This window comes from Cetorhinus maximus, chromosome 21 (assembly GCF_964194155.1).
Source record: "Cetorhinus maximus chromosome 21, sCetMax3.hap1.1, whole genome shotgun sequence".
NCBI classification, from domain to species: Eukaryota; Metazoa; Chordata; class Chondrichthyes; order Lamniformes; family Cetorhinidae; genus Cetorhinus; species Cetorhinus maximus.
The window spans coordinates 11,162,568-11,190,528 of NC_135899.1; the positions used below are offsets into that span (position 1 = coordinate 11,162,568).

The following is a 27,961-nucleotide window of genomic DNA, read 5'->3' on the forward strand; positions in this document are numbered from 1 at the left end:
CAATCACAAAAGGAAGTATGGGAATAGGGGAGAGGCCGTCCTGCCTGCTTACCACCTCCTATCAGTGTCGGATTGCGCTGAACGAACTCTAGACATGTTAGCCTTTTCTAGGTTTTGAGCGTGGTTACTGGAGGGTCCTGCTGAGTGACTGGGTCATCCCCTTGGTGATTCCCAAATCTCCCTTCCCAGCTCCCCACCCAAACTTAAAATGCTGCCCCTTTTTAAGACAGTACTTTGCAGTTATGTATTCTCCTGATCAGCACTGTCTTTCGCTAGGTTTACATTGTGTGTAAATTGCTTTGTGCTTTACTTGGTTTCTCAGATCAAGCTGGTGGAAATGAAAGGTGACTCTTGCCACCCCGACCCTGTTAACCCAAGTACACAGCAACAGTTTGAGTTGCTGCCCAGCAGAGGGGCGGCTGATGCTGAAGCAGGTGTGCCAACAGGTAAAGGACGCGGCCCCTTTAAAAATTAGCAGCAGTTATTGTGTGTATGTGACCATTATTGCGCTGCTGTCAGTTAGGTTGCCAGTTGTGCTTCAGTGGGTAGTATTCATGCCACCGAGTCAGATGATCATGTGTTGAATCAGCTCTCTGGCAGCTGGAAACCATATTTCCAGGCTGACATTCTAGGGCAGTGCTGAGGGACTGCTGCACCATAGGAGGGTCAGTACAGATGAACCTCTGCACAGTTGGAGGGTCAGTACTGAGGGAGAATGGCACTGCGGAGGATCAGTACTGAGGTAGCACTGCACTGTCACGGTCAGTATTGAGGGAGTGCTGCATAGTCGGAGGGTCAAGCACTGAGGGAGTGCTGCACTTTGGACGGTCAGTACTGAGGGAGCAGTGAATTGTCAGGAAAATCAGTACTGAGGGAGCACTGCACTGTCGGAGGGTCAGTACTGAAGGAGCGCTGTACTGTTGGGAGGGTCAGGACTGAGGGAGTGCTGCATTGTCAGAGGATCTGTACTGAGAGCGCTGCATTGTCAGAGGGTTAGTACTGAGGGAGCGCTGCACTGTTGGATGGTCAGTACTGAGGGATTGCTGCACTGTCAGAGGGTCAGTACTGAGGGAGTGCTGCACTTTGGGTGGGTCAGTACTGAGGGAGCACTGCACTGTCAGAGGGTCAGTACTGAGGGAGTGCTGCACTGTTGGAGGGTCAGTATGGAGTGAGCGCTGCACTGTCGGAGGGGCATCACTGAAGGAGCGTTGCACTGTCTGAGGGACAGTTATGAAGGAGCACTGCATTGTCAGGAAGGTCTGTACTGAGGGAGTGCTGTTCTGTCAGAGGGTCAGTATTGCGAGAGCGCTGCACTGTCGGAGGGTCAGTACTGCGGGAGTGCTGCACTGTCGGAGGATCAATACTGATGGAGTGCCTCACTGTCAGAGGTGCCACCTCTTGGATGAGATGTTAAACCGAGTCCCTTCTGCCCTCTTGGATGGAAGCAAATGATCTCAGGGCCACTGTTTCAAAAGAGCCACAGGAGAGTTATACATGGTGCCCTAAGGCCAATATTTGTCCCTCAACCATCATCACTAAAATAGTTGATCCGGCCATCATCATATTGCTGTTTGTAGGGCTTGCTGTGTGTAAATTGGCTGCTGCGTTTCCTACATTACACCAGTTTTTGCACTGCTGAAGTAAGGTTTTTGTGACAACCTGAAGTCCTATATTAATGCAAGCTCTTTGTTTCTTCTCAGTCAATGCTGAGGTATTGCCCTGTTCCCGGTGGGATATGTGACCTTGGATTCCTTCAGTTCGATTTTTCTTTGTTGATCCACAGGACTCATCAGGAGAAGGAAACCCGAAAGCATAGGCCTTGAGCCCCCGAAGAAGATCAGTCTTCTAAAGGAGGAAATGGCCAAGGAGCCTACACCTCTGGGATCTGTGCGAGCTGGAGTGAGGGGAGGAGCTGAGCCATTGATCAGCGGTGGGGCCTTGGTGAGTACTCGTACAAGCTACCGCCTGGTGCCCAGGGACACCACTGTGTTTCCGTGCAGATTCTTACAACATGACAGAATGATCTCTTTAAACTACGCTAAGGTTCGATAAGATAGGACGCAGTGAAGATGTCTCCGCTTGCAGGATAGGTAGGATGCAGATTTCAGGTTACTATCAGATCAGCCATGATCTTATTAAATGGCGGAGCAGGCTCGAGGGGCTGGATGGCCTCCTCCTGCTCCTTGTTCGTCTGCTCGTAACCAGGGCCTGCAAATAGAAGTCATTATTAAATCCAGAGATTGATTCAGGAGAAACCTCTGGCCAGAGAATGGTTGTGGGAGCGTTTGTGGTGAATCGCGTAGATGGATTTAAGAGGAAGCTAGATAAACGTGAAGGAGAAAGGAACAGAAGGATTTGTTGATAGCATGATGGAGTAGGGTGGGAGGAGGCTCATGTGGAGCATTAACACTTACACGGACCAGTTGGGCCGAATAGCCTGATTCTGTGCTGTATGTTCCATGTGATAAGTATTGTGTGACCTTCCCTACTCCAAATCCTGTGAGAGTTTGTCTGTCAGCAGCTGTGGTTCTGTGTTAAAGGAATTTTTTTTCTTTGAGCTGGAGAGGAAGTGCACAGCGACATCTCCCCTTGAATGGGATCCGTATCATCCCCTTGTAGTTACTCCCATAGATGCAGTGATGCCCAAGGATTGGACCAGCGGAAATACAAAGTTGAGTTGAGGTTTGATTGATTGAAATGAACGCTGAGCAAAGGATCGAGGCGGGATAAATCCAAAAAGTTGTTTTTATTATTATTATTCTTTCATGCGATGTTGGTGTCGGTGTTATGAAGGGAGTTGTGCCCAGGTGGTCCAACCGGTTTTATCGCTTTGTGACTTTCCTGTAGCAGTTTGGTATAACTGATTGTTTTGCCAGACCATTTCCGAAGGGCAGTTAAGAGTCAACCGCATTGCAGTGGGTCTGGAGTCACATGTGGGCCAGACCAGGTAAGGACGGCAGATTTCCTTCCCTAAAGGGCATTAGTGAACCAGATGGGTTTCTATGGCAATCGACAATGGTTCCATGGTCACTATTACTGAGACTAGCTTTTAATTCCAGATTTTATTAATTGAATTTAAATTCCGCCAGCAGCCTTGGTGGGTTTTGAACCCATGTCTCTGGGGCATTAGCCTGGACCTCTGGATTGTTAGTCCACTGACATTACCGCTATGCCAAATTGCTACATTTCCTGCATCATAACAGCGACTACGTTGACACAGTACTTCATCAGATGTACAGCAGACTGAGACAACTTGAGGCAATAAAAGGCACTGTATGAGTGCAAGTCTTCCCTTTATCTCAAATGGAAACTCTTCTCTTTGGGACAGGTCTCACTGCCTCATGGGGCTGAGTGACGGTGCTGATCACCTTGACTCTGACTGTGGATCTCACCACTGTTGATTCGTGAGGACCTTCCCCTGACATCAGAGAGATTTCAAGCCACCACAACAGGAATAGCAAACAAGCCTTTTTAATATGGGCTGCCTTGTTGCAGTTATCACCCACGTGTGCAGTTGCTCTGTTAGAACACAGGAGCTGTTGCAGCCCATTCAGCCCCACGATTCTGTTCAGCCATCCAGTTAGATCGTGGCTGACCTGTACCTCAATTCCATTTACCCACCTCAGCTCCACATCCCCTGACAGGCTGACCCAACAAAAATCTATCCATCTCTGTTTTGGAGATTTTGATTAACACCTCCCCCGTACCCTCCGCCCTGCCCAGCATCCACAGCCTTTTAGAGGAAGGGAGTTTCAAATTTCTTCCATACTGTACGTGGAGAAAGTGCCTCCTGATTTAATTCCTGAAGGGGCTGTCTCTAATTTGAAGATTAGGTCCCTTAGTTCTGGATTCCTCACTGGAAACGGTTTCTCTATTGTTGCTGAATCCACTCTCGTGGTATAAACCAAGTAATGAGACAGCAACAATAAACACAGTTACACAAGTCATCATTTGATCTAAAAAGGAGGATAATGGCACACAACAGTGCCAGTGTAAAGAGTAGGTCATGCATGGCAAACTTGATGGAATTTTTGGAAGAGGTGACGAAAGTTGTGTACACTGGAATGCCTATAGATGTTATTTACATGGACTTTAAGAAGGCATTTGATAAAATCCCTCATAAGAGACTGTTAGCTAAAGGTGAAGCTGATGGTTTTGAAAGCCAATTATTGTCCTGGTAAGGAAATTGGCTGAATGGAAGGGGACAGAGTAGGGCGAATGAGCAGGTGTAAATGGCAGGATGTGACTAGCGGTGTCCACAAGGACCTGCCTTGGGCCTTCAGCTTTTCACCATTTTTACTAATGACTTAGATGATTGCCATCATCCTGACTGTCCGCTACACCTCCAAGTTTGGTATTATCGGCAAATTTTGAAATTTTACCCTGCATTCCAATATCCACATCATTTATATAAAGCAAAAAAGCAGTGGTCCCAGTACTGACCCCTGGGGAACACCACTGTCCACTATGCTGTCGTCTGAAAAATAACCATTTACGACGACTCGCTGTTCTCTGTCCTTCAGCCAATTATTTTATCCAAAGTGACACTGACTCTCCTATTGCATGAGCCTCAATTTTGTCAAACACCCTTTGTGTGGTACTTTGTCAAACACTTCTTTAAAACCCATATAGACTACATCTATTGCTTTCCCTTCATTAACCTTCTCTGGTACCTCATCAAAAAATTCAATGTGATTAGCCAAGCATGATCTACCGTTTATAAATCCCTCTTGGCTGTCCTTAATTAACTCAGACCTCTTTCAGTGCCTGCTGATTTTTATCCCCTGATTATGGATTCCAAAGCCTTACTCACCACTGATATTAAACTGTCTGGCCTATGGTTGCTAGGACTGTCCTTCCGCCATTTCTTGAATAAGGGTGCCGCAGATACCACTCTCCAATCTTCTGGCACTTCCCTCATATCTCGGAAAGATTGGAAGGTTATGGCAAGCCCTTCAGTTATCTCCACTCCCACTTCTTTAGCAAACTGGAATATAAGCCATCCAGACCAGTCTTATCCATTCTAAACATAGCCAGACTTTTCAGCACATTTTTCCTATTAGTTTTCAGCCCAGCCATTATCTCATCTCTGCCCCTACTGATATTTTGTCAGCGCCTCTTAAGTGTATATCATCCTCTTTTCCCCTAATAGGACCCACCCTGCTTCCTACTACTCAATCACTAGTTAAATGCCAATAGATGATTTTTTTTTGTCGGTGAGTCAAGTTCAGCCCAGAGGGATTGGGTGGAGAGGTTAAATTTTCTTGTCTGTTCCACAGAGTGGGCAGGACCATCCTGTGCCGGCGAAGCCCGTCACTCCCACTTGCCCATCCGTGCTTTCTGTTGCCATGCACTTGTTGTTGGAGAGCTTGGTGATACAGTTAATCTTTGGCGCCTCCATTCGGCAGCTGCACAGTGGCAGCTCCTCAAACTTACCCGCCTCCATGGAGGTGGAATCATTGGATACCCCTGGAGGAGGGAGACGGAGAATTTAACCTCCTCCCGCTAGAAGTGTTTAAATTATAACGTGGGGAGGAATAGCATCCAGAATTTATTCAGGGGAGCAGACAGAGTTGGGCAAATCGACGTGGTTTCATGGTCATCATTACTGATCCAATTCCAGATTTTTATTTATTAATTGAATTTAAACTCCACCAGTTGCCCTGGTGGAATTCGGATCCAGGTCCCCAGAGCATTAACCTGGGCCTCTGGATTGCTAGTCCAGTAACATTTCCATTACACCACTTGTCTCCCTGTAACTGGCTGACACCAGCTTTGAGCTCTAAGGTCCTAATTGGTAAAGGTTGAAGGAGTAATGGAAGGTCTTGGGAGGTCAGATTCTCGGAGCTTAAGCGATCATTGGAGGGCCGTCAGTATGGTTTCAGCACAGAGGAGGCTGTGTGCTGGAGTTTGGAAGGAAGGAAGTTCGGGGAACTTGGATGAATTATTAGGATATTGATTAATATGGAGCGAGGCTGGTGAGATGTTAAGAGGTCACCGTGTTATTTCACAGAGTGAGAGACACTGGCTCACAGACCATGTGTGTGCAAGTACTGAACACAGGAGCACTGGGTGAAACAGTAAGTTCAAAAGCTGATGTTTTTCCTCAAATTTAGCTTGGATCGCAGGGAAAGAGGTCATCCATAAGGACGATGAATCTTAACTGGCCTCTTAAAGGGCAAGAACCTACATCAGAGGAGATAGCTCAGCCCTGGCTCAGTGGGTAGCATTCTCGCCTCTCAGTTAGAAGGCTGTGGATTCCAATCCCACTCCAGAGACTTGAGTCCATAATCTGCGCTGACACTCCCAATGTGGCACCGAGGGAGTTTTGCTCAGCTCTGCCGGCGGTGCCCTTTTCCGGTTGAGAATGTTAGGCTGATGTCCTGTGAAAGGTGCAAATTCATAAGTCCCCCATTCCCCCTCCAGCCCGCAGTTTGACCCTAAATTCACAAGGGTAGCTGATATTGGAAGTAACAAATTGGTGGGTTGGAAGGGGGGTGCTTTGCTGTTCTGAGGCTGGGTATAAAGCTGAGAAGAAGACTCTTCGTTTCATACGTAACTCATGTTGTACGGGGTGCAGAACTACTTGTTGCGAACAGCAATTGCCAATAAATGAGGGAGTTTGGATTCCTCGGGTCGAGTTACTCGGAAAGCAAAAAAAGCGGCATCCAAATTAAAATAGGCGTTTAAGGGAGTTTCTCTAAAACATGCACCAATGAGTTACAATATCGCTTTTTTTTACTTTTGAAGTGGAGAGAGAAAAATGGGGGCCAAAAGGGAAAATCATGTTGTTTGTGCCCCTTTCCAGAATTTGAGTGGTGCAGTGAGTAGGGCCCACCCACAGGAGGCGAAAGCGGTCACTGGTGTGGCCAGCTCAATTCCAGTCCTGGACCTCTCGAAGGATGCGGAGCCTGAGGAAAAAGAGGAGGAACCAATGGAAGTGCTGGACGAATGGGATGCAGAGGTGGGCGATGACTTCAGCCTCTTCTATGACAGCTACTCGGTGGATGGGAGAGCAGATTCAGACAAATCCAGCAAGGTGAGCTCGGGAGTACCTGTCTCCCTCTGTCGGCAGGTCTGTCGGAGGGTCAGTACTGAGGGTGCACTGCACTGTCGAAGGGACAGTACTGAGGGAATGCTGCACTGTCGGAGGGACAGTACTGAGGGAGTGCTGTACTGTCAAGAGAGACAGTACTAAGGCAGCTGAACACTGTCAGAGGCTCCATACTGAGGGAGCACTACACTGTTGGAAGGTTGATACTGAGGGAGCCCCCACACCATTGTTTGAGCAGTACTATTGGAGGGTGGCACTGTCAGAGGGTCAGTACTGAGGGAGTGCTGTACTGTTGGGGGGTCAGTACTGAGGGGTGTCACACTTCGAAAGTCAGTACTGAGGTTCATCACACTACCGAGAGTCGTCGCACTATCAGAGGGTAGGTACTGAGGGAGTGCTGCACTCTCGGAAGTTCTCTACTGAGGGGGTGTCGCAATGTTATAGGGGCAGTACAGAGGTTCAGTACTGAGGGGGCTTCACACTATTGATTGGTCGATACTGAGTGAATACCACATCATTGGGTGGCCAGTACTGTTGCAGTGCTGCACTGGAAGAGGTTCAGTACTGAGGGAGCGCTGCACTGTTCAGGGGTCAGTACTGAGGGGGTGACGCACTGTTGGAGGGTCAGTACTGAGGGGGGCACTGCCCTGTCGGAGGGTCAGTACTGAGGGGGCACTGCACTGTCAGAGGGTCAGTACTGAGGGAGCACTGCACTGTCGGAGGGTCAGTACTGAGGGGGCACGTGTCGGAGGGTCAGTACTGAGGGGGCACTGCACTGTCGGAGGGTCAGTACTGAGGGAGCATTGCACTGTCAGAGGGTCAGTACTGAGGGGGCACTGCACTATCGGAGGGTCAGTACTGAGGGAGCACTGCACTGTCGGAGGGTCAGTACTGAGGGGGCACTGCACTGTCGGAGGGTTAGTACTGAGAGGGCACTGCAGTGTTGCAGGGTCAGTACTGAGGGTGCACTGCACTGTGGGAGGGCCAGTACTGAAGGGGCGTCGCACTGTTGCAGGGTCAGTACTGAGGGCGTGCTGCACGATCAGAGGGTCAGTACTGAGGGAGAGTCTGAAGGGGTGTCGCACTGTTGCAGGCTCAGTACCGAGGGCGTGCTGCAGTGATGGAGTTAGAGTCTTTCAGATGAGACTGAAACCTGTCTGCCCTCTCAGGTGGATGTCAGTGATCCTGTGGTTGAGTTGGGAGGCAGGCAATGAAAGAAATTGCCTCTGTGTAGACAGGCAGGCTGTATTTTTATTTACCCAACACTCAGATAGAACCTGGGATGCCCTCGAGCCATTTTCTGAGCTCATTGGCTGTCAGTGCAATGTTACACCCACTGTTGCCACTGGCCTGGAGAGGAGCTGGCTGGAGCAATGTGGGGTTAATGTTTCAGCTCTCCATTGTAGATGACACAAATGAACTGAAAAGACCTGGGAATATTTCCTCTTGCAGACAGAGGGCGATGCGGCCGAGGATCGATTGAGTGATGTGGAGGATGACGAGGAGGAACTAGAAGGCTCTGGAAATGTCTCCGACAGGGTATGTTTGAGTCGCAATCCTGCCTGTCCAATCTCTTGCATGTTCATTAGGGTGTTGGTAGCGTTGTCGATTCGACTCAATTCAGCGATGGCATCATTTAAAAAAGGTGAGAGGCTTTATCAGGAACACTTGGTCCATATGGTCTACTGGAACATCTACCTTTGATTCCCTAGGGCAGTGTGGAGGGAGGGTGGGGAGTTTGCCAGAATGTCACAACAACCCCATAAAGTATATGGTGTTACTGTTGCTTCCTTGGGAATGAGCACACATCAGATATCTCTGATTAATCTGAACTTTCTGTGCTAAACTCATTTGAGATTGCTTTTAAAAGGGCAAGTCTCCCGGTTTGGGGAGGTGGGGCGCGGGGTCGGGGGTGAAAAAAGACTTGTAAACTCCCCAATGTGGCTCTTGGCTTTGTGAATTTTTATCGCACTCCTTTGCTCGCTGAAACATTTGAGAATCCTGAGGTCACAGTGACAGAAAATGGACAATGGTGGGCAGCAAGCCACAGACCTCGCAAAAGATTCAAGCCTTTAAATTTCACTGCCAGGGCGGCTGTTGTTCCTCGTAAAACGCTTGCCTTGGTTCTGGGGTTTTAACAACCAGATGTCCTGCCTGCTGACGTGATCAACTCCCAGTTTCCGGGTATGTGTGCTCACTCTACAGCAGCTCCAGCGGTGTGGAGGTGGGTACCTCAGCTTTGAGTGCTGCTTGGTACTGTACCGAGGCCACTCGTAAAAGGCCATTTTTAAAAAATGATTTGACTTATCCTGGTTTCCCGAGCTCTTGAAGCAGAGCTCAGAGAATCCCATAGAGTTCTGCGCCTTTGGGTTCTCTAGTGTTAAGGTGATGACTTATTCCCTTCTCCTTCCATTTTCTACGCTGGACGGCGTTCCCGGTCACTTAGCTCATTGCCCACTGTGGGATCTTGCTGTGCGCAGATTGGCTGCCTACGTTACAACAGCGACCACGCTTCAAAAAGTGCTTCATTGTCTGTGAAGGGCTTTGAGACGCACTGAAGCAACAGAAGTCGCTGAAGGATATTCAAGTCTTTCTTTCTCTTGGTTGAAAGTTCGGGCAGGGAATGTGTTCGAGTCCTTTGCTCTCTGGCTGCATGCTGGGAGACGCAGGAGAGTTGAATCAGGGCCCCTCTGCCTCCTCCACCTTTATTCCCTCCCCTCCCGTGTGAGAAAGTGCCTGATTGTTGCTCATGGTCTGCCTATGATGCCATTTACTATTCCAATGCTCTTCCACCCCCTTCAGCTCATCTGAATCTCTGCTAGCTGCATCCCAACTTGTGCCAAGTCACTGTGCTCACTGACCTGGCATCGGCTCTGGGTCCTGCAATGTCTCAACTTTAAAATTGTCGTCCTTGTTTTCAAACCCTTCCATGGCCTCTTCCTATCTCTGTAATCTCCTTTAGCCCCACAGCCTTCCGAGATACCTGCACCCTTCCAGAGCTGGCCTCTTGCGCATCCTCGATTTTAATGACTCCACCATTCAGCTGCCTGGACCCTAAGCTCTGGAAAACCTTCCCCGAACCTCTCCCACTCGACCTTAAAGCAGCTCTTATAGCCTACCCCGTGACGGAGCTTTTGGGCATCGGTCCTCTCTGTCTTAATGTGACTCAGTGTCAAATTTTGTTTGATAACGTTCCAGTGAAACGCCTTGGGATATATTACTACGTTGAAGGCGCTATATAAATACAAGTTGTTGTTGATGACGTCGTTAGCACTGGAAAAGAATTGTGGGGATTGCGGGATGTATTTGTATTCTTGTTGATTGATGTGCGGCTGACAGTAACTCAAAGCTCGTGTGCCCCTCATTGACTTTCTGGATTAACCCTCAACCCCACAATGTTTACAGTCACCAGGTAACTTTTGTGTAAAGGGTCACTGAACCCCCCCCCCCCCCCTTCTATCTGATGTCCACAGAGCTCCAACTCAAGTCTGAAAAGGAAAGGGAAGAAGAAGTGGAAGAGCGAGAGCCCATGGGTAAAACCCACCCGAAAACGGAGGAGAAAGGATCGCATGAAGCAGGGTAAAGGGGCAGGTAGGAGGCCATCAGGCCGCTGGGGAGGAAGATGATTGGGCGATGGGCCTTGGGGAGCTCCTAGCCCTGCTAGTTAGACCCTCCATCTTTCACCTATATCTTATCCTGCCCGGCTTTTTCAGCAGTTGCCAATTCTAGTCGGCCGTATTCCTGGAGGTTTCAGCACATGACCCCTCCCCACCACACGCTCCCGGCTGACTGCCCCTGGCCAATCAGAAAACGGGCAGATTCTCTGTCTCCCCATTGGATGATTGTCAACTGTGAGTCAATCGGCCTTTCCCCCATTCCCCATCTCCGATATTTTGTTAATCCTAAAGGAGATTTAAATTCAATTATTAAATCTGGAATTAAAACTTATCATCTGGTTCATTAATGTCCTTTAGGGAAGGAAGTCTGCCACCCTTACCTGGCCTGACCTATATGCAACTCCAGACCCACAACAATGTGGTTGACTCTTAAATGCCCTCTGAACTGGTCTCGCAAACCACTCAGTTCCAGGGTAACATGGACAATAAATGCTGGCCTTGCCAGTGACGCCACATCCCACGAAATAAAGAATTTAAAAAATAGAGTTCAAAGAAAGTCCATGTGAATTTTCCCACTGAGCTGCTTGCAACAGCATTTGAAGGATTCATTTATAATCCCTAAAGACCCCAGGACAGTCGTTTCCTCTGATATTCCTCTACCTCCCACTGAAGATTAGGAACAAGAGGAGACCATTTAGCCTTGAACCAGTTACACTACATTACATATACAGGGCACAAACAGGCCATTCGGCACCTGAAGTTTAACACAAAGCAGAGAGGCTCCTGGTTACTGTAATTGGCAAACAAAACCAGAGAAGGGGAAACAAGGTTCTTGTTTTAACACAGTTGTTGTAATCTCAATTTTAAAAAGAAAATCATTTATGGGATGTGGGCATCGCTGGCTGGACCAGCACTTATTGCTCGTGCCCAATTACCCTTGAGACTTAAAGGCTGTTGGAAGCAGATGCAGTAACAACTTTCAAAAAGGATAAAGACTTGAGAGGTGGGGGGGGTGAAAGAGTTACAGGACCCTGGGTAATGGGACTAATCGGATTGTTCTACAAAGAACCAGCACAGGCATGATGGGCTGAATGGCCTCCTTTCCGTGCTGTCTAATTCTGTATTTCTAAGCACAATGAGCAGTTTGGTTCTTGAACATTTGGTTCAAAGGTTCAATCTAAACTGTCTATCCAAATTAGTTGATTATGCTTAGCAAGCTGTTAAGTAGTTGAAGCACAGGACAACAGTTTAAACATGCATGGTGCTTCAGTATCTTATGGATGCAGCTAATTGTGTTAACGTTACTCTTACTGTCAAGTGAAACCTCTTGGAAGCTGCATGCCAAACAAGAAGTGTCTCATTCCTGTGTCCCGCCACGCTCTTGTAGCGCACGCTTCCTTATTGTATGTTGTTTCTGCAAGGCAAGTTAGTGTGTAATTTATAATTCCCCCCACTCCCCCTCCCACCCACCATTCCTGCCTTTGTGAACCTCTCTGAAACACAAAGGAGCAGATAAGGTGAGTAAGCTTGACCCATCTTGGTACCGGCATCACTCCAGAAACCAGCTGCAAGAGCGGATTTGCGTACATCCCACCTCTGGTATAGGTGCGGTGCTGGGTTACCCACTGTCTCCAAGTTGGGGGACCATGCCGGGATTCTGCTACACAGTCCTGCCTATCCCCTGGGATACTACATGACAATGACATGTGTGGACCTATTGCCAGTGAGCAGCAGTTTCAACCTGCCTGCTTGGCTGGTTGCTATGCGGTGGCATTCCATGTGCGTGCGTGCACGCACACACTGCATACAACCCTGGTGTTGTACACACCATTGTGCAGGTGTCATTTGTTCAGTTCTTCAGTTCTCTGCCCGTTTCATTCATTGATTTCCTCTTTCTGTTAGTTCCAGTGGGACAGACAGCAGCCGATTTCACCAAACTGAAAGAAGGTATGGAAGTCAAACAATTTGTGCTTTGTATTTCATCACCTCTTTTAGCCAGACAGCTCTAGAACACTGAGGCAGCCTAGGGAGCCAGACAATCTAGAGAGGGGGAGAGCATCTTGTTTAACTATGGTCAGGCTGATGTGATCAAAATCTCTCTAACTGTGTGAAGAATCAGGGAGTTGCTCCACTTTTTAAATCAGACACATACCTGTTGAAGCAAATCTTCTGTAACTTGTCACGAGTTGATGGGCCTCTGAGGCTATGGGCAGAGTAGTAAAGCAATGAGCTCCTCCCTTGGTCTCATTGGCCCACAGCCCTCTTGTTAGAACAACGAGGGACTGGGGAACCCTCTATCCTGCACCGACAACGCCTACCAAACTGGGCAGAGATTAGATCAATCTGAAATTAAACTTATTGGCTGATCCTCCCTCTATAAGGGAAAAGTGGAATGTTTTGGAGGGTTACGGCCTCATCAAACGTGTCGATATTTTGGCATCCCCTGCCTGCCGCTGCCCTGGGTGCCCCTTTCCCACATGGGCCTGTTGGGGTTCGAGAAGATGGCTCACCATCACTATCTCAAGGCACAGACGCCAACATGCTCAGAAATAAAAACAGAATGGACTGCTCGATCAGGAGTAAAGCTCTTTCCACCTTTCCCCAGACAGTGGAAGCTACCGACAGCTCTTTCACTCAGCACCGGCCTCGCTGAGTTCAAATGTCACCTCTCAGAGAGAGAATCAGACACTCGGCCCCTAACCTCGATAGCATTTGTTTTGGATCCATGTATCTACATTTCGTTATTATTGTGTCATTGGTGCAAGAGTTACAATTATTAGAAGGTGGAATATCTTATCATATCATCCAGCTGAAGTACTGACTGTGCTGTGGCAGCAACTTAGGATTATAGACAGTTAAAGACTGAGGTCCATCTAGTTCATCTTCTACCATTCCGGTAGACACATAGTAATGGAGTTAATCGTAGTCAGTGTGTCTACAGCAGACCCAGACGCGAGATGAGGAAAGCCTCCAGTGGTGGAGACCTCTAGAAACCATAGGTCCAAAGTTATCCGTTCCTCCTGAATCGTTTACACTTAGCATAATGTCACATCCCTCATTGCTGTTATAGTCGTGGTAGACTCCTTGTTGTTTGGGCTGTAAATGATTTCATCGTCTTCTGTGGGCCCTCTCGTGACTGAAGAGTCGGATGCATGGACGTCCACAGAACCGGCAGTTCATGTTGTTGTTGTTGGTGGTGCTTTGGGGAGCTCCTGCCACTGTACTCTGGCCTTCCTCTGGGTTCGTCGGATGTTGTGAGTTTGACACAAATGGTCCTCGAACCATGCTGAACCAAATTTCAGTGCTTGCGTCCACGTGGGCTGGCTGGATGGCTGAGCACTTTTCCAAGAGAGGTGGTCTGCAATACAGAAGTTTTTGTGGCTGTTTATTATTTTTATCCTTTTGTGGGATATGGGTGCCACTGGCAAGGCCAGCGTTTGTTGCCCACCCCTAAGTGCCCTTGAACTGAGTGGCTTCGCTGGGCCATTTCAGAGGGCAGTTAAGAGTCAGCTACATTGCTGTGGGTCTGGAGTCACATGTAGGCCAGACCAGGCAAGGATGGCAGATTTCCTTCCCTAAAGGACATTAGTGAATCAGATGAGCTTTTACAACAATCGATGATAATTGTCATGGTCACCATTGAGACTAGCAGTTTTCTATAACAGTAAAACTGAGAATAGTTATATTCCAGATTTATTAATTGATGCAAATTTGAATTTGAACTGAATTCAAATTAGGTGCCCTTATACCATTTGTACTGACACCTTGATGTTGTTTGCCCTGAGATAGTTCCCCCATACTGTATCCTGAAATATTGTTTTCTAAAAGATATCTAATTAGCAGTTGATGAATGCTTCCACTGTCTCATTCATTGAAATATGGTTTCCCCTGCTTAGTTTTGAGTTTACGCCCACCCCCTGGGTGGCTTTTGGATTTAATACCCTCCCGAGTTACAGAGAAGAATAATCAGCCGGGGGCCCTGCTCCTGACTGTTGCCTAGTGGCCTCTGTTGGAAAGGGTTACGTGTGTTGGGGCATCCGGTGAGGATGGCTTCAGACTCAGTCGAAATGCTCAAACCAGCCCAGCTGGTGGTCAGATACCCCACCATTGCCTACACCCACCCCTGAGGATTGCCCTCCGGATTGAAATGCGAGAGTACTAACATCTCATGGAACTGAACACCAGCGCCTTGAGGAGGGATGGAGAGAGACAGTGGGCATCTCCTGCAAGTGTTCATTTCCATTCTTGGGATGTGGGTGCCGGTGCCCAGGGTGGCATTATTGCCTGCCTCTGTCTTACTCTTGCGAAGCTGGTGACAGGGTGGCATTTACTGTCTGTTCCTGCTTCCCCTTGAGAAGGTGCTGGTCCCTCTCCTTGAACCACCGCGGACAACGTGGTGAAGGCGCTCCCACAACGATCAGTTGCTGACGGTGAAATGATGTGAAACCATTGTAGCGGTCGCTTCAGCCTCATGACAAACTGATCTTTGACCAATATAAAAATGTCTGAGATGTAACCATGGGTCATCCAAGAATCTCCACTTACTACGAAAGGAGTAAACCTTAGAGAACTACCCATCTCAGGTTCCTGCACAAATGTACAATTGACAGACTTGAAAGTTTATTGTTAAGGGTTGTTGCATGGAGGATACATTGAGTGCGACTGGTTTGTTACTGGCTCAGATAATTCGTGAGCTGAAGTCCCACCCTGCCATCAAGAGATTTTGAATTCTGTTCAATAAAAAGGAAATAGAAATCTAGGGTGGGTAAAGGTTGGGTTGACGGTTAAAAAAAACCCGAACTGGTTCACAAGTCCCTTCAGAGAACCAAACTTGCCGCCTTTGCCCAGGCTGCCCTTAGATGCGACTCCAGCCTCGCACCGATGTGAGTGACTTGTAGCAACCCTCTGAAGCAGCTTAGTGAGCCACTCTGTAGAGCAGCTAGGGATAGAAACATAGAAACTAGGAGCAGGAGTAGGCCATTCGGCCCTTCGAGCCTGCTCCACCATTCATTATGATCATGGCTGATCATCCAACTCAATAGCCTGCTCCCGCTTTCTTCCCATACCCTTTGATCCCTTTTGCCCCAAGAACTATATCTAACTCCTTCTTGAAAACATGCAATGTTTTGGTCTTAACTACCTTCTGTGGTAACGAATTCCACAGACTCACCACTCTCTGGGTGAAGAAATTTCTCCTCATCTCAGTCCTAAATGGCGTACCCTATATCCTCAGACTGTGACCCCTGGTTCTGGACTCCCCCACCATCGGGAACATCCTTCCTGCATCTACCCTGTCTAGTCCTGTTAGAATTTTATAGGTTTCTATGAGATCCCCCCTCATTCTTCTGAACTCCAGCGAATATAATCCTAACTGACTCAATCTCTCCTCATATGTCAGTCCGGCCATCCCAGGATGGGTCGTAAATCCCGGCTTAGCTAAATGGATTTGAAAGAGCAATGATTGAACCGAGGAGGGCACTGGGGAACTGAAGGTTTAGGAGTGAGAATAGCTGAGTGTGATAGGATCGAAACAAATGGTGAAGAATTCAGGGAAGGTGACTTGAGGGGCTTTCCAGATGGTGCAGGGGGGATCAAGACCGAAGTGAGGACAGCCAGGAGCGATGTACGGTAGCCCAGGGATGAAGGGCTGCTGAAGGTCATGGTGGGATTTTAAATCTGGATAGTTTGGAAGACTAGGAACGGTGAGGCCTTGGTGTTGGATGGAAAATTTTGGCCAAGTTGATGCTTGCTTTGGAACTGGAGGAGGCCATTCAGCCCCTTGAGCCTGTTCTGTCATTCAGTGAAGCCCTGCTTGACCTTCACCACCCACCTTGGCTCCATACCCCTTAACACCCTTGTCCAGCAAAACCTATCAATCTGAGATTTCAAATGAGCTGGCATCGACTGCTAGTTTTGGGAGAGAGTTCCACACTTCTGCCATCATTTTTTTTGTGTGAAGCAGTATTTCCTAAATTTTACTCTTGAATGGCCTGGTTCTGATTTTACAGTAATGTCCCCTTGTTCTAGACTGGTCTCGAGTAGATGGTTCTTTTCCATCTGCCCCATCAATATCCTAAAAACCTCGATCAAATTACCCCTTAACTGTATGTATTCCCAGGGGAAACAAGTCCTTAGTTTGTACAGCCTGTCTTCGTAGTCTAACTCTTGGCGCCTGAAGGGGGTGGGGGCAGTGTTGTGGGAGTACGTTGATGGTCGGTAGTGTAATGGTAGCCTAGTGGTTATGTTGCTGTTCTAATCTCCTAGAGACCTGGACAATGATCCAGTGAAAGGAGTTCAGATCCCACCATGCCAGTTGGGGGAATTTAAATTCAGTTCATTAACTAAATCTGGAATTAAAAATGCTGATGGATGGATAAAAATCAGAAATGTCGTAAAAACCTATCTAGTTCACTAGCGTCCCAATGGGAGGGGAAGCTGCCATCCTTACCTGAATTGGCCTACGTGTGGCTTTTAACTACCCCTTGAAATGGCCTAGCAAGCTACTCAGTTTATTCAAAAAGGAAGCTCACCACAGCCTTCTCAAAGGCATTTAGGAATGGGCAGCAAATGCCAGCCCAGCCAGCGACGGGTCACATTGGATGAATGAATAAAAAATTGGGATGTGTGTTTGACCAGGACAGTAAAGTTGAGTTCTTTGTGCCTTTATCTGAAGACTCTGTTCTGTGTTTCCTTTGCTCTTGGGCAGTGATGAATTCAGGAGGAGGGAACCAGGTGCAGAGCGAGTACACAGAGGTTCCCCTGGGGTCTCTGGAGCTTCCCAATGAGAGCAGCCTTTCCCCGCAGCCTACAGGTAGGTACCCCATTCACACTCCATCTGAAACCTGTTGGCATCCTGTATTCGCTTTGCTTCAGTGGTCAGCTTGTTGATCTTCAGGGTGTGTTGACGGTTGGAGGGGAGGGTGCACTGACCTTTGATCTTCAGGCCTGAACAACAATCCAGCAGGTGGCAATGTCTAAAAGCGCTGTAAGTATATATTTGCAAGTTGAAGCAGAATACTGAGGCTCCCTGAATCCAGGGCTCCACATGGTTGCTGGATTAACTTGTTCCCCTGTTCTTGCTCTGTTTTTTTTAACTATTACCCCCGCACCCCCCGTCTGCCTCCCTGTACCCCTGTCTGCTTCCCTGCACCCCTGTCTGCCTTCCCGCACCCCACCTCTGCCTCCCCGCACACCCCTGCTGCCTCCCCCTTCCCCTTCTGCCTCCCCGCACCCCCCCCGCCTCCCCGCACCCCCACTCTGCCTCCCCACTCCCCGTCTGCCTCCCCGCACCCCCCTCTGCCTCCCCACTCCCCGTCTGCCTCCCTGCACCCCCGTCTGCCTCCCCGCACCCCCCATCTGCCTCCCCACTCCCCGTCTGCCTCCCCCTTCCCCCTCTGCCTCCCCGCACCCCCCCTCTGCCTCTCCGCTCCCCACCCGCCTCCCCGCACCCCCCCTCTGCCTCTCCGCTCCTCCCTCTGCCTCCCCGCTCCTCCCTCTGCCTCCCCGCTCCCCCCTCTGCCTCCCCGCCTCTGCGCTCCCCCCCCCCCCCAACTACTCTCCCCTCTGCCTGCCCTGAATGAATTACAGATGTTTTTCCTCCCCATGTTATAATTTAAACTCCTTTACTGGGAGGAGGATAAGTTCTCTATCTCCCTCCTCCAGGAGTATCCAATGATGCCAGCTCCATGGAGACGGATAAATTTGAGGAGTTGCCGCTGTGCAGTTGCCGAATGGAGGCGCCAAAGATTGATCGTATTACTGAGCTCTCCAACAACAAGTGCATGGCGACGGAAAGCACAGACGGACAGGTGAGAGCAACAGGCATTGCTAGCACGGGCTGGCCCCGCCCACTCTGTGGAATGGGACAAGCAAACATCATCTCTCCACCCCATTCCTCTGGGCTGAACCTAACTCACCTACAAAAAAATCTCCTATTGGCGTTTAACTAGTAAGTGGGTAACAGGAGGTGGGTAATGCTCCTACTCGGGGAATGGTTCTGAAGGAGAGTCACATTGGAGTCCAACCTTGAACTCTGTTTCTCTCTCCAGAGATGTGTCTAACTGTTTTGAGTTTTGCCAGCACTTTCTGTTTTAATTTCAGATTCCCAGCATTCGTAGTATTTTACTTTTATGTTAGAGTCGTGGTTTATGGTTATTTTTCAGACTGGTGGATGATAGACAGTGGTGTTCCCCAGGGGTCAGCACTAGGGCCACTGATTTTTTGTTCTATATAAATGATGCAGATATTGGAATACAGGGTAAAATTTCAAAATTTGCTGACAATACTGAACTTGGGTGCAGCGGACAGTCAGGATGATGGCAATCATCTAAATATAGTGAAAAGTTGAAGGTCCAAGGCATGTCCTTGCAGACACCACTAGTCACATCCTGCCATTTACAGTTTGGAAATCATGCTTGACAAATCTACTGGAATTTTTTGAGAATGTAACTAGAGTTGATGAGGGGGAACCAGTGGATGTGGTTTATTTGGACTTTCAGAAGGCTTTCGAAAAGTCCCACATAACAGATTAGCATGTAAAGTTAAAGCGCATGGAATTAGGGGTAGTGTATTGAGATGGATAGAAAACTGGTTGGCAGACAGGAAACAAAGAGTAGGAATAAACAGGTCTTTTTCTGAATGGCAGGCAGTGACTAATGGGGTACCACACGGATCGGTGCTGGGACCCCAGTTATTCACAATATATATTAATGATTTAGATGAGGGGACTAAATGTAATATCTCCAGATTTGCAGATGACACAAAGCTGGGTGGGAGGGTGAGCTGTGAGGATGCAGCAGAGATGCTTCAGTGTTATTTGGACAAGCTGAATGAGTGGGCAAATGCATGGCAGTTGCAGTATAATGTTGATAAATGTGAGGTTATCCACTTTGGTATCAAAAACAGGAAGGCAGATTAATATCTGAATGGTTATAAATTGAGAGAGGGGAATGTGCAACGCAACCTGGTGTCCTTGTACACCAGTCGCTGAAGGTAAGCATGCAGGTGCAGCAGTTGGTAAAGAAGGCAAATGGTATGTTGGCCTTCATAGCGAGAGGATTCAAGTACAGGAGCAGGGATGTCTTGCTGCAATTATATAGGGCCTTGGTGAGACCACACTTGGAATATTGTGTGCAGTTTTGGACTCCTTACCTGAGGAAGGATGCTCTTGCTGTAGAAGGAGTGCAGCGAAGGTCTACGAGACTGATTCCTGGGATGGCGGGACTGACATATGAGGAGAGATTGAATCGTTTTTAAGATTATATTTGCTGGAGTTCAGAAGAATGAGGGGGGATCTCATAGAAACCTATAAAATTCTAACAGGACTAGACAGGGTAGATGCAGGAAGGATGTTCCCGATGGTGGGGGAGTCCAGAACCAGGGGTCACAGTCTGAGGATATGGGGTAGACCATTTAGGACTAAGATGAGGAGAAATTTCTTCACCCAGAGAGTGGTGAGCCTGTGGAATTCGCTACCACAGAAAGTAGTTAAGACCAAAACATTGTGTGTTTTCAAGAAGGAGTTAGATATAGCTCTTGGGGTGAAAGGGATCAAAGGGTATGGGGAGAAAGCGGGAGCAGGCTATTGAGTTGGATGATCAGCCATGATCATAATGAATGGTGGAGCAGGCTCGAAGGGCCAAATGGCCTACTCCTGCCCCTAGTTTCTCTGTATGTTTCCACGTAAATCAGGAAGCACTTTTTCCAGATAGTGTGCTGAAAATTTGAAACGCGCTTCCTCTAAAGAACAAAGTAAAAGTACAGCACAGGAACAGGCCCTTCGGCCCTCCAAGCCTGTGCCGATCATATTGCTTGTCAAACTAAAACATTTTGCACTTCCGGGGTCCGTATCCCTCTATTCCCATCCTATTCATGTATTTGTCAAGCTGCCTCTTAAACACCACTATCGTACCTGCTTCCACCACCTCCTCTGGCAGCGAATTCCAGACACTCACTACCCTCTGCGTAAAAAACTTGACCCACACATTTCCTCTAAAGTTTTCTCCTCTCACCTTAAATCTATGTCCCCTAGTAATTGACTCTTTGGGAAAAAGCTTCTGACTATCTACTCTGTCCATGCCACTCATAATTTTGTAAACTTCTATCAAGTCGCCCCTCAATCTCCATCGCTCTAGTGAGAACAATCCGAGTTTCTCCAACCTCTCCTCATAGCTAATAACATCCAGACCAGGCAGCACCCTGGTAAACCTCCTCTGCACCCTCTCCAATGCCTCCATATCCTTCTGGTAATGTGGCAACCAGAATTGCACGCAATATTCCAAGTGTGGCCTAACCAAGGTTCTATACAGCTGCAGCACAACTTCCCACAGGTACAGTACCTGTGGACCTGTACACCCAGATCCCTCTGCCCGTCGATGCACTTAAGGGTCCTGCCATTTACTGTATAATTCCTGCCTGTATTAGACCTTCCAAGATGCATTACCTCGCATTTGTCCGGATTAAACTCCATCTGCCACTCCTCCGCCCAAGTCTCCAACCGATCTATATCCCGTTGTATCCTTTGACAATCCTCTTCGCTATCTGCAACTCCTCCAACCTTAGTGTCGTCTGCAAACTTACTAATTAGCCCAGTTACATTTTCCTCCAAATCATTTACGTATACTACAAACAGCAAAGGTCCCAGCACTGATCCCTGCGGAACACCACTAGTCACAGCTCTCCATTCAGAAAAGCACCCTTCCACTGATACCCTCTGTCTTCTATGACCAAGCCAATTCTGTATCCATCTTGCCAGCTCACCTCTGATCCCATGTGACTTTACCTTCTGTACCAGTCTGCCATGAGGGACCTTGTCAAAGGCCTTACTGAAATCCATGTAGCTAACATCCACTGCCCTTCTATCGTCGATCATCTTTGTCACTTCCTCGAAAAACTCAATCAAGTTAGTGAGACACGGCCTCCCCTTCACAAAACCATGCTGCCTCTCACTAATATGCCCATTTGCTTCCACATTTGTTTCTAAAAGGCTGTGGATGCTAGGTTAATTGAAATCTCCAAAGAAAAGATGGATAGATTTTTGTTGGGTCAGCCTGTCGAGGGATGTGGAGCCAAGGTGGATAAATGGAATTGAGGTACAGGTCAGCCACGATCTAACTGGATGACCGAACAGAATCGTGGGGCTGAATGGGCTGTAGCAGCTCCTGTGTTCTAACGGAGCAACTGCACACGTGGGTGATATCCGCAACAAGGCAGCCCATATTAAAAAGGCTTGTTTGCTACTCCTGCTGTGGTGGCTTGAAATCTCTCTGATGTCAGGGGAAGGTCCTCACGAATCAACAGTGGTGAGATTAACAGTCAGAGTCAAGGTGATCAGCACCGTCACTCAGCCCCAGGAGCCAGTGAGACCTGTCCCAAAGAGAAGAGCTTCCATTTGAAATAATTGGAAAACCTGCATCTATATAGTACCTCTCACTGTCTCGTGTTGTCTGGTTGCAGTGCATCCAACAAAGTACGGTTTGAAGTGTGATTGCTGTTATAATGTAGGAAACACAGCAGCCAATTTGCATGCAGTCGCGTCAGAACGACCAGATATAATCTGCTTTCAGTGATGTTGGTTGAGGGGAGAAATATTGGTCGGGACACCGGGGAGAACTCCTCTGTGTTGGTCTCCAACAGTGCAGTGCTCCCTCTGCACTGTGCTAGCAGTGTCAGCCTGGATTACATGGGCAGGCCTCTGGAGCGGGGCTAGAACCCATGACCTTCTGACTCAGGTGAGAATGCTACTTGCCTAGTCAGACATGCCTGTTGGGGCCTCCTCTTGATGGGCTTCATTTGGAGAGGCATCATTGTAAGGCTGGGAGAATGACTACTTTGAGCTCTGGAGGTGAGTTGAGATGTCGGGCAATCCTAAGAAGTAACATATGCTGTGGATAAAGGGGAACCGGTGGATGTACTGTACTTAGATTTCTAGAAAACATTTGATAAGGTGCCACAGCAAAGGTTATTGGGAAAAATAAAAGCTCATGGCATGGATAGAAGATTGGCTGGATAACGGGTAACAGAGGGTAGGCATAAAAGGGTTTATTCTGGTTAGCAAAATGTAATGAGTGGTGTGCCACAGGGATCAGTGCTGGCGCCTCAGCTTTCTATAATTTATATAAATAACTTGGATGAAGGGACTGAAGGTATCATTGCTAAATTTGCTGATGGTACAAAGCTAGGTAGGAAAATAAAAAAAATGTGAAGAGGACACAAGGAGTCAACAAAGAAATACAGATAGGTTAAGTGAGTGGGCAAAGATCTGACAAATGGAGTATAATGTGGAAAAATGTGAAACTCCATTTTGGCAAGAAGAATAAAAAAAGCATGTTATATAAATGGTGAGAGATTGCAGAGCTCTGAGATTCAGAGGGATCTGGGTGCCTTCCTGCATGAATCACAAAAGGTTAGTTTGCAGGTCCAGCAAGTAATTAGGAAAGCTAATAGAATGTTATTCTTTATTGCGAGGGGAATTGATTACAGAAGAAGGGAGGTTATGCTTCAGTTATGTAGGGCATTGATGAGACCACATCTGGAGTATTGTGTACAGTACTGATCTCCTTATTTAAGGAAGGATGTAAATGCATTAGAAGCAGCTCAGAGAAGGTTTACTCGACTAATACCTGGAATGGATGGGTTGTCTTATGAGGAAAGGTTAGACAGGCTAGGCTTGTATCCACTGGAGTTTAGAAGAGTGAGAGGTTACTTGATTGAAACCAAGGCACATGTGAAGAGAATATTTCCTCTTGTGGGAGAATCTAGAACGAGGGGTCACTGTTTAAAAATAAGGGGCCGCTGATTTAAGACAGAGATGAGGAGAAATTTTTTTCTCTGAGGATCGTGAGTCTTTGAAACTCCCTTCCTCAAAAGGTGGTGGAAGCAGAGTCTTTGAATATATGTAAGGCAGAGCTAAATTGATTCTTGATCAGCAAGGGGGTGAAAGGTTATCGGGGGTAGGTGGGAATGCGGAGTTGAGGTTACAATCAGATCAGCCATGATCTTATTGAATGGTGGAGTAGGCTTAAGGGGCTGAGTGGCCTACTCCTGCTCCTAATTTGTATGTTTGTGTGTATGTTCGTAACCCAAGAAACTGGCAAGGTGAAAAATGCCAAAAAGAGGTAACCGCTCCCTCAATACGTCTTTAAGTTTATATTCCAAAGGGGCTAAATAAGATTCCAAAAGAATGGCAAGGTAACCTTGTTTGCAGTACCACATTAAACTTAGTGTTATGTGACACTGTTACGCTAACCAGTTCAGCACTATTTTGAACTGAGCTCAGGGTAACTTAACTGGTATAGATTTACTAGTGATTGTGTATTAAGTGGCACAGGTAAGATGAACCAATGTTATTACTTCAAAGTAAATCAGGAAATTTGTGCAGTGGAGTTAACATTAGCAAACATTATATTCAAATCTTATGGATAATTTCTTAACTCAAAAGAGAGCCAAAGAGTCAAAATCCCCAGTTAAGGTAGCAGAAGCAAAAAAGTAGTTTTTTAAAATTTCTTCATGGGATGTGGGCTTCGCTGGCAAGGCCAGCTTTTATCGCCCATCCCTAATTGTCCATGAGAAGGTGGTGGTGAGCTACCTCCTTGAACCTGTGCAGGTACACCAACAGTGCTGCTGGGAAAGGAGTTCCAGGATTTTGATGCAGTGGCTGGGAAGGGCTGGCGATATAGTTCCAAGACAGGATAATGTGGGGCTTGGAGGGCAACTTAGAATGTGGGAGAATTATTGAACGACAGGGATGAATTTCAATGAGAGATTTAGGGCATTAGTTCGATGGAAGGGTTAGGGGATTAGTATGTTGGATTTCGATCGGAGAGTTAGGGGAGCAGAGGAATGGGAATGACAGTATATACTGTTTATTATAACAGGGAATGACAGGATTTGCTGTTTATTATAACAGGGAATGACAGAATTTGCTGTTGGTTTATAACAGGGAATGATAGGATTTGCTGTTTATTATAACAGGGAATGACAGGATTTGCTGTTGGTTTAAAACAGAGAATGACAGGATTTGCTGTTTGTTTATAACAGGGAATGACAGGATTTGCTGTTTATTATAACAGGGAATGATAGGATTTGCTGTTATTATAGCAGGGAATGACAGGATTTGCTGTTTGTTTATAACAGGGAATGACAGGATTTGCTGTTTGTTTATAACAGGGAATGACAGGATTTGCTGTTTGTTTATAACAGGGAATGACAGGATTTGCTGTTTGTTTATAACAGGGAATGACAGGATTTGCTGTTTGTTTATAACAGGGAATGACAGGATTTGCTGTTAGTTTATAACAGGGAATGAGTGGATTTGCTGTTTGTTTATAACAGGGAATGACAGGATTTGCTGTTGGTTTATAACAGGGAATGAGCGGATTTGCTGTTAGTTTATAACAGGGAATGAGCGGATTTGCTGTTTGTTTATTACAGGGAATGATAGGATTTGCTGTTTGTTATTACAGGGAATGACAGGATTTGCTGTTAGTTTATAACAGGGAATGACAGGATTTGCTGTTGGTTTATAACAGGGAATGAGAGGATTTGCTGTTTATTATAACAGGGAATGAGAGGATTTGCTGTTTGTTTATAACAGGGAATGACAGGATTTCTGTTGGTTTGTAACAGGGAATGACAGGATTTGCTGTTGGTTTATAACAGGGAATGAGAGGATTTGCTGTTTATTATAACAGGGAATGACAAGATTTGCTGTTTGTTTATAACAGGGAATGACAGGATTTGCTGTTAGTTTATAACAGGGAATGAGCGGATTTGCTGTTTGTTTATAACAGGGAATGACAGGATTTGCTGTTGGTTTATAACAGGGAATGACAGGATTTGCTGTTTATTCTAACAGGGAATGACAGGATTTGCTGTTTATTCTAACAGGGAATGACAGGATTTGCTGTTTGTTATTACAGGGAATGACAGGATTTGCTGTTAGTTTATAACAGGGAATGACAGGATTTGCTGTTGGTTTATAACAGGGAATGAGAGGATTTGCTGTTTATTATAACAGGGAATGAGAGGATTTACTGTTTGTTTATAACAGGGAATGACAGGATATGCTGTTTGTTTATAACAGGGAATGACAGGATTTGCTGTTAGTTTATAACAGGGAATGACAGGATTTGCTGTTAGTTTATAACAGGGAATGACAGGATTTGCTGTTTATTATAACAGGGAATGAGAGGATTTGCTGTTTGTTTATAACAGGGAATGACAGGATTTGCTGTTTGTTGTTGTTTTCTCCCCAGCTGAGTGGCTGCAGTAACAGCATCACCAAATGTGAGACCATGAGACCCTCCAGCCGTGTACCACTGATGGTCCTGTGTGAAGTACACAGGGCTCGAATGGTGAAACACCACTGCTGTCCAGGCTGTGGCTACTTCTGTACAGCGGTAAGTCCCCAAACCCCTGCATCAAAGAACATTTATTTAGCCAAGAAAAACACAAAACGCTGGAAGAATTCAGCAGGTCTAGCCGCATCTTTGGGGAGAGAAACAGAGTTAATGTTTCTAATCTGTATGACTTCTTCAGAGCTGTGAGGAATAGCCACATGGACTCGAAACATTAACTCTGTTTCTATCCCCACAGATGCTCCCAGACTTGCTGAGTTTTTCCAGCATGTTCTGTTTTCATTTCAGATTTCTAGCATCAGCAATATTTTGCACTTATTTAGCCAAACTGGATGAGGGACACCTTTGAGAGATCCCAATTAAAATATTGTAATGAAATCCAAGAATTTGCAAATTTGTGACTAAATTGACAGCATTTCTAACCAGCTATACCATATTTCCACAGAATTATTTTAAACGTTTCGAAGCTAGAAATCTGTAAATAGGATCTATATTGTAACTTGCTGATACCCTTAACAACATGAAGTGATTCACTTTTAGAAATGAAATTGTCGGTGAATACAGCTTTGAAGTAGGCCCTTCGGCCCAACACGCCTTTGCCAGCTTTTTGAAAGTGCTGTCCCATTCACCTCAGTCCTGCACTTTCCAGCCGCAGCCCTGCAACCTTATTTCCTTTACAAGTATTTATCCAATTCCCTCTTGAAAGTCAGTATTACATCCGCTTCCACCACTCATGCAGGTAGCGCATTCCAGATCAACATAACCTGCTATGTTAAAGAGCTTCTCCACAGCTCCTTCACCAGTTACTTTAAAACTGCGTTCTCCAGTCACCGACCCTCCGTCCAGTGAAAACACTTTATTTTGATTCACTTTGTCAAGACCCTTTTCTTTCCCCTTACAAAGATGAGCTAGAAGAAAGTAAAGGGATGGCGGGTTAAAGTGGGGTGGGGGGGCGGGAAGGGGGGTTGCTGTAGACCATTTGGGACTAAGATGAGACGTTTTTTCACCCAGGGGGTTGTAAATCTTTGCGATTCTCTACCCCAGAGGGCTGTGGATGCTGTGTCGTTGAATATATTCAAGACCGAGAGATGGAGAGCCTTTTGTACATGAAGGAGTTGGGGGATAGGACAGGAATGTGGAATTGAGGTAGAAGATCAGCCACGATCTTCTTGAATGATGGAGCAGTCTTAGAGAGGCTTTATGCTCTGTTCCTATTTCATTCGCTCTTTGTTACAATCTCCGTGGAGACCGATAACCTTTTAAAAAGAAATTCAAACATCCAGTGACTAATTGAAAGGATCACATGACAAGATTTCAAGTTTAAAGACTTTTACTGTAACAAACTAAAAGCAACGTTGACTAAACAATATTTCATTAGGCAACTTAAACCCTAAACTACAGAAGAGTTTCCCACTTATTTCTAAAACGATCAAAAATCACCCTCCACGATTATACTTTACTCTGTCCCTTAAGTGGACGCTTCATTCTTCAGGAACTAGTCCAAGGTGATTCTTAGCTCCAGCAGACTTGCTTCCTTTCGTTTCCTTTCCCAGCCGGGTATCAGCTAATCCCAGAAACGGCCTGGTGAGGGACGTATTGGAATTTCTTCCCTTTAGCCAAAGCTAGACAAATCTTTCAATCTCATTTAAAGCTCACAAACTTGGTCTCTTCAATCTGAGTGCAAGCTCCCACCCACAATCTGCATGGTGAATGGAAACTTGCAGTTACTACCTCTCTACTTTTTCTCTCTCTCTCAGATTCTTACAGCGTGACCTGCCTGTGAAGTTAGTGAGATTTTGGGAGAACCTGTAACCTAATCCTAACATGGCTTTCTGTGGCCTGTTCTCCTCTCAAAGCCCATCTCCATGGCAACGTAAATCACATGGGCTTGTTTCCAGAGAGAAATACTAATCAGTTATCCTTTAGTTCCCCAA

General features: G+C 46.8%; 1 protein-coding gene across 7 annotated transcripts in view; it reads left to right on the forward strand.

Moving 5' to 3' along the window:
- The window catches only part of LOC144695650 (histone-lysine N-methyltransferase EHMT2-like), an 83,102-nt gene that overhangs the window by 16,511 nt on the left and 38,630 nt on the right, over nt 1-27,961 (forward strand). For 4 of the 7 annotated variants that reach the window (XM_078566565.1, XM_078566562.1, XM_078566568.1 and 1 more), the window contains exons 9-17: nt 323-446; nt 1,784-1,941; nt 6,809-7,039; nt 8,507-8,593; nt 10,528-10,645; nt 12,574-12,618; nt 17,378-17,482; nt 18,334-18,479; nt 25,926-26,069. In XM_078566565.1, the coding sequence (XP_078422691.1) occupies nt 323-446; nt 1,784-1,941; nt 6,809-7,039; nt 8,507-8,593; nt 10,528-10,645; nt 12,574-12,618; nt 17,378-17,482; nt 18,334-18,479; nt 25,926-26,069 (1,158 nt within the window). The remainder of the gene's footprint in view (nt 1-322; nt 447-1,783; nt 1,942-6,808; nt 7,040-8,506; nt 8,594-10,527; nt 10,646-12,573; nt 12,619-17,377; nt 17,483-18,333; nt 18,480-25,925; nt 26,070-27,961) is intronic. The other 3 variants (XM_078566564.1, XM_078566566.1, XM_078566567.1) reach the window with 3 other exon arrangements.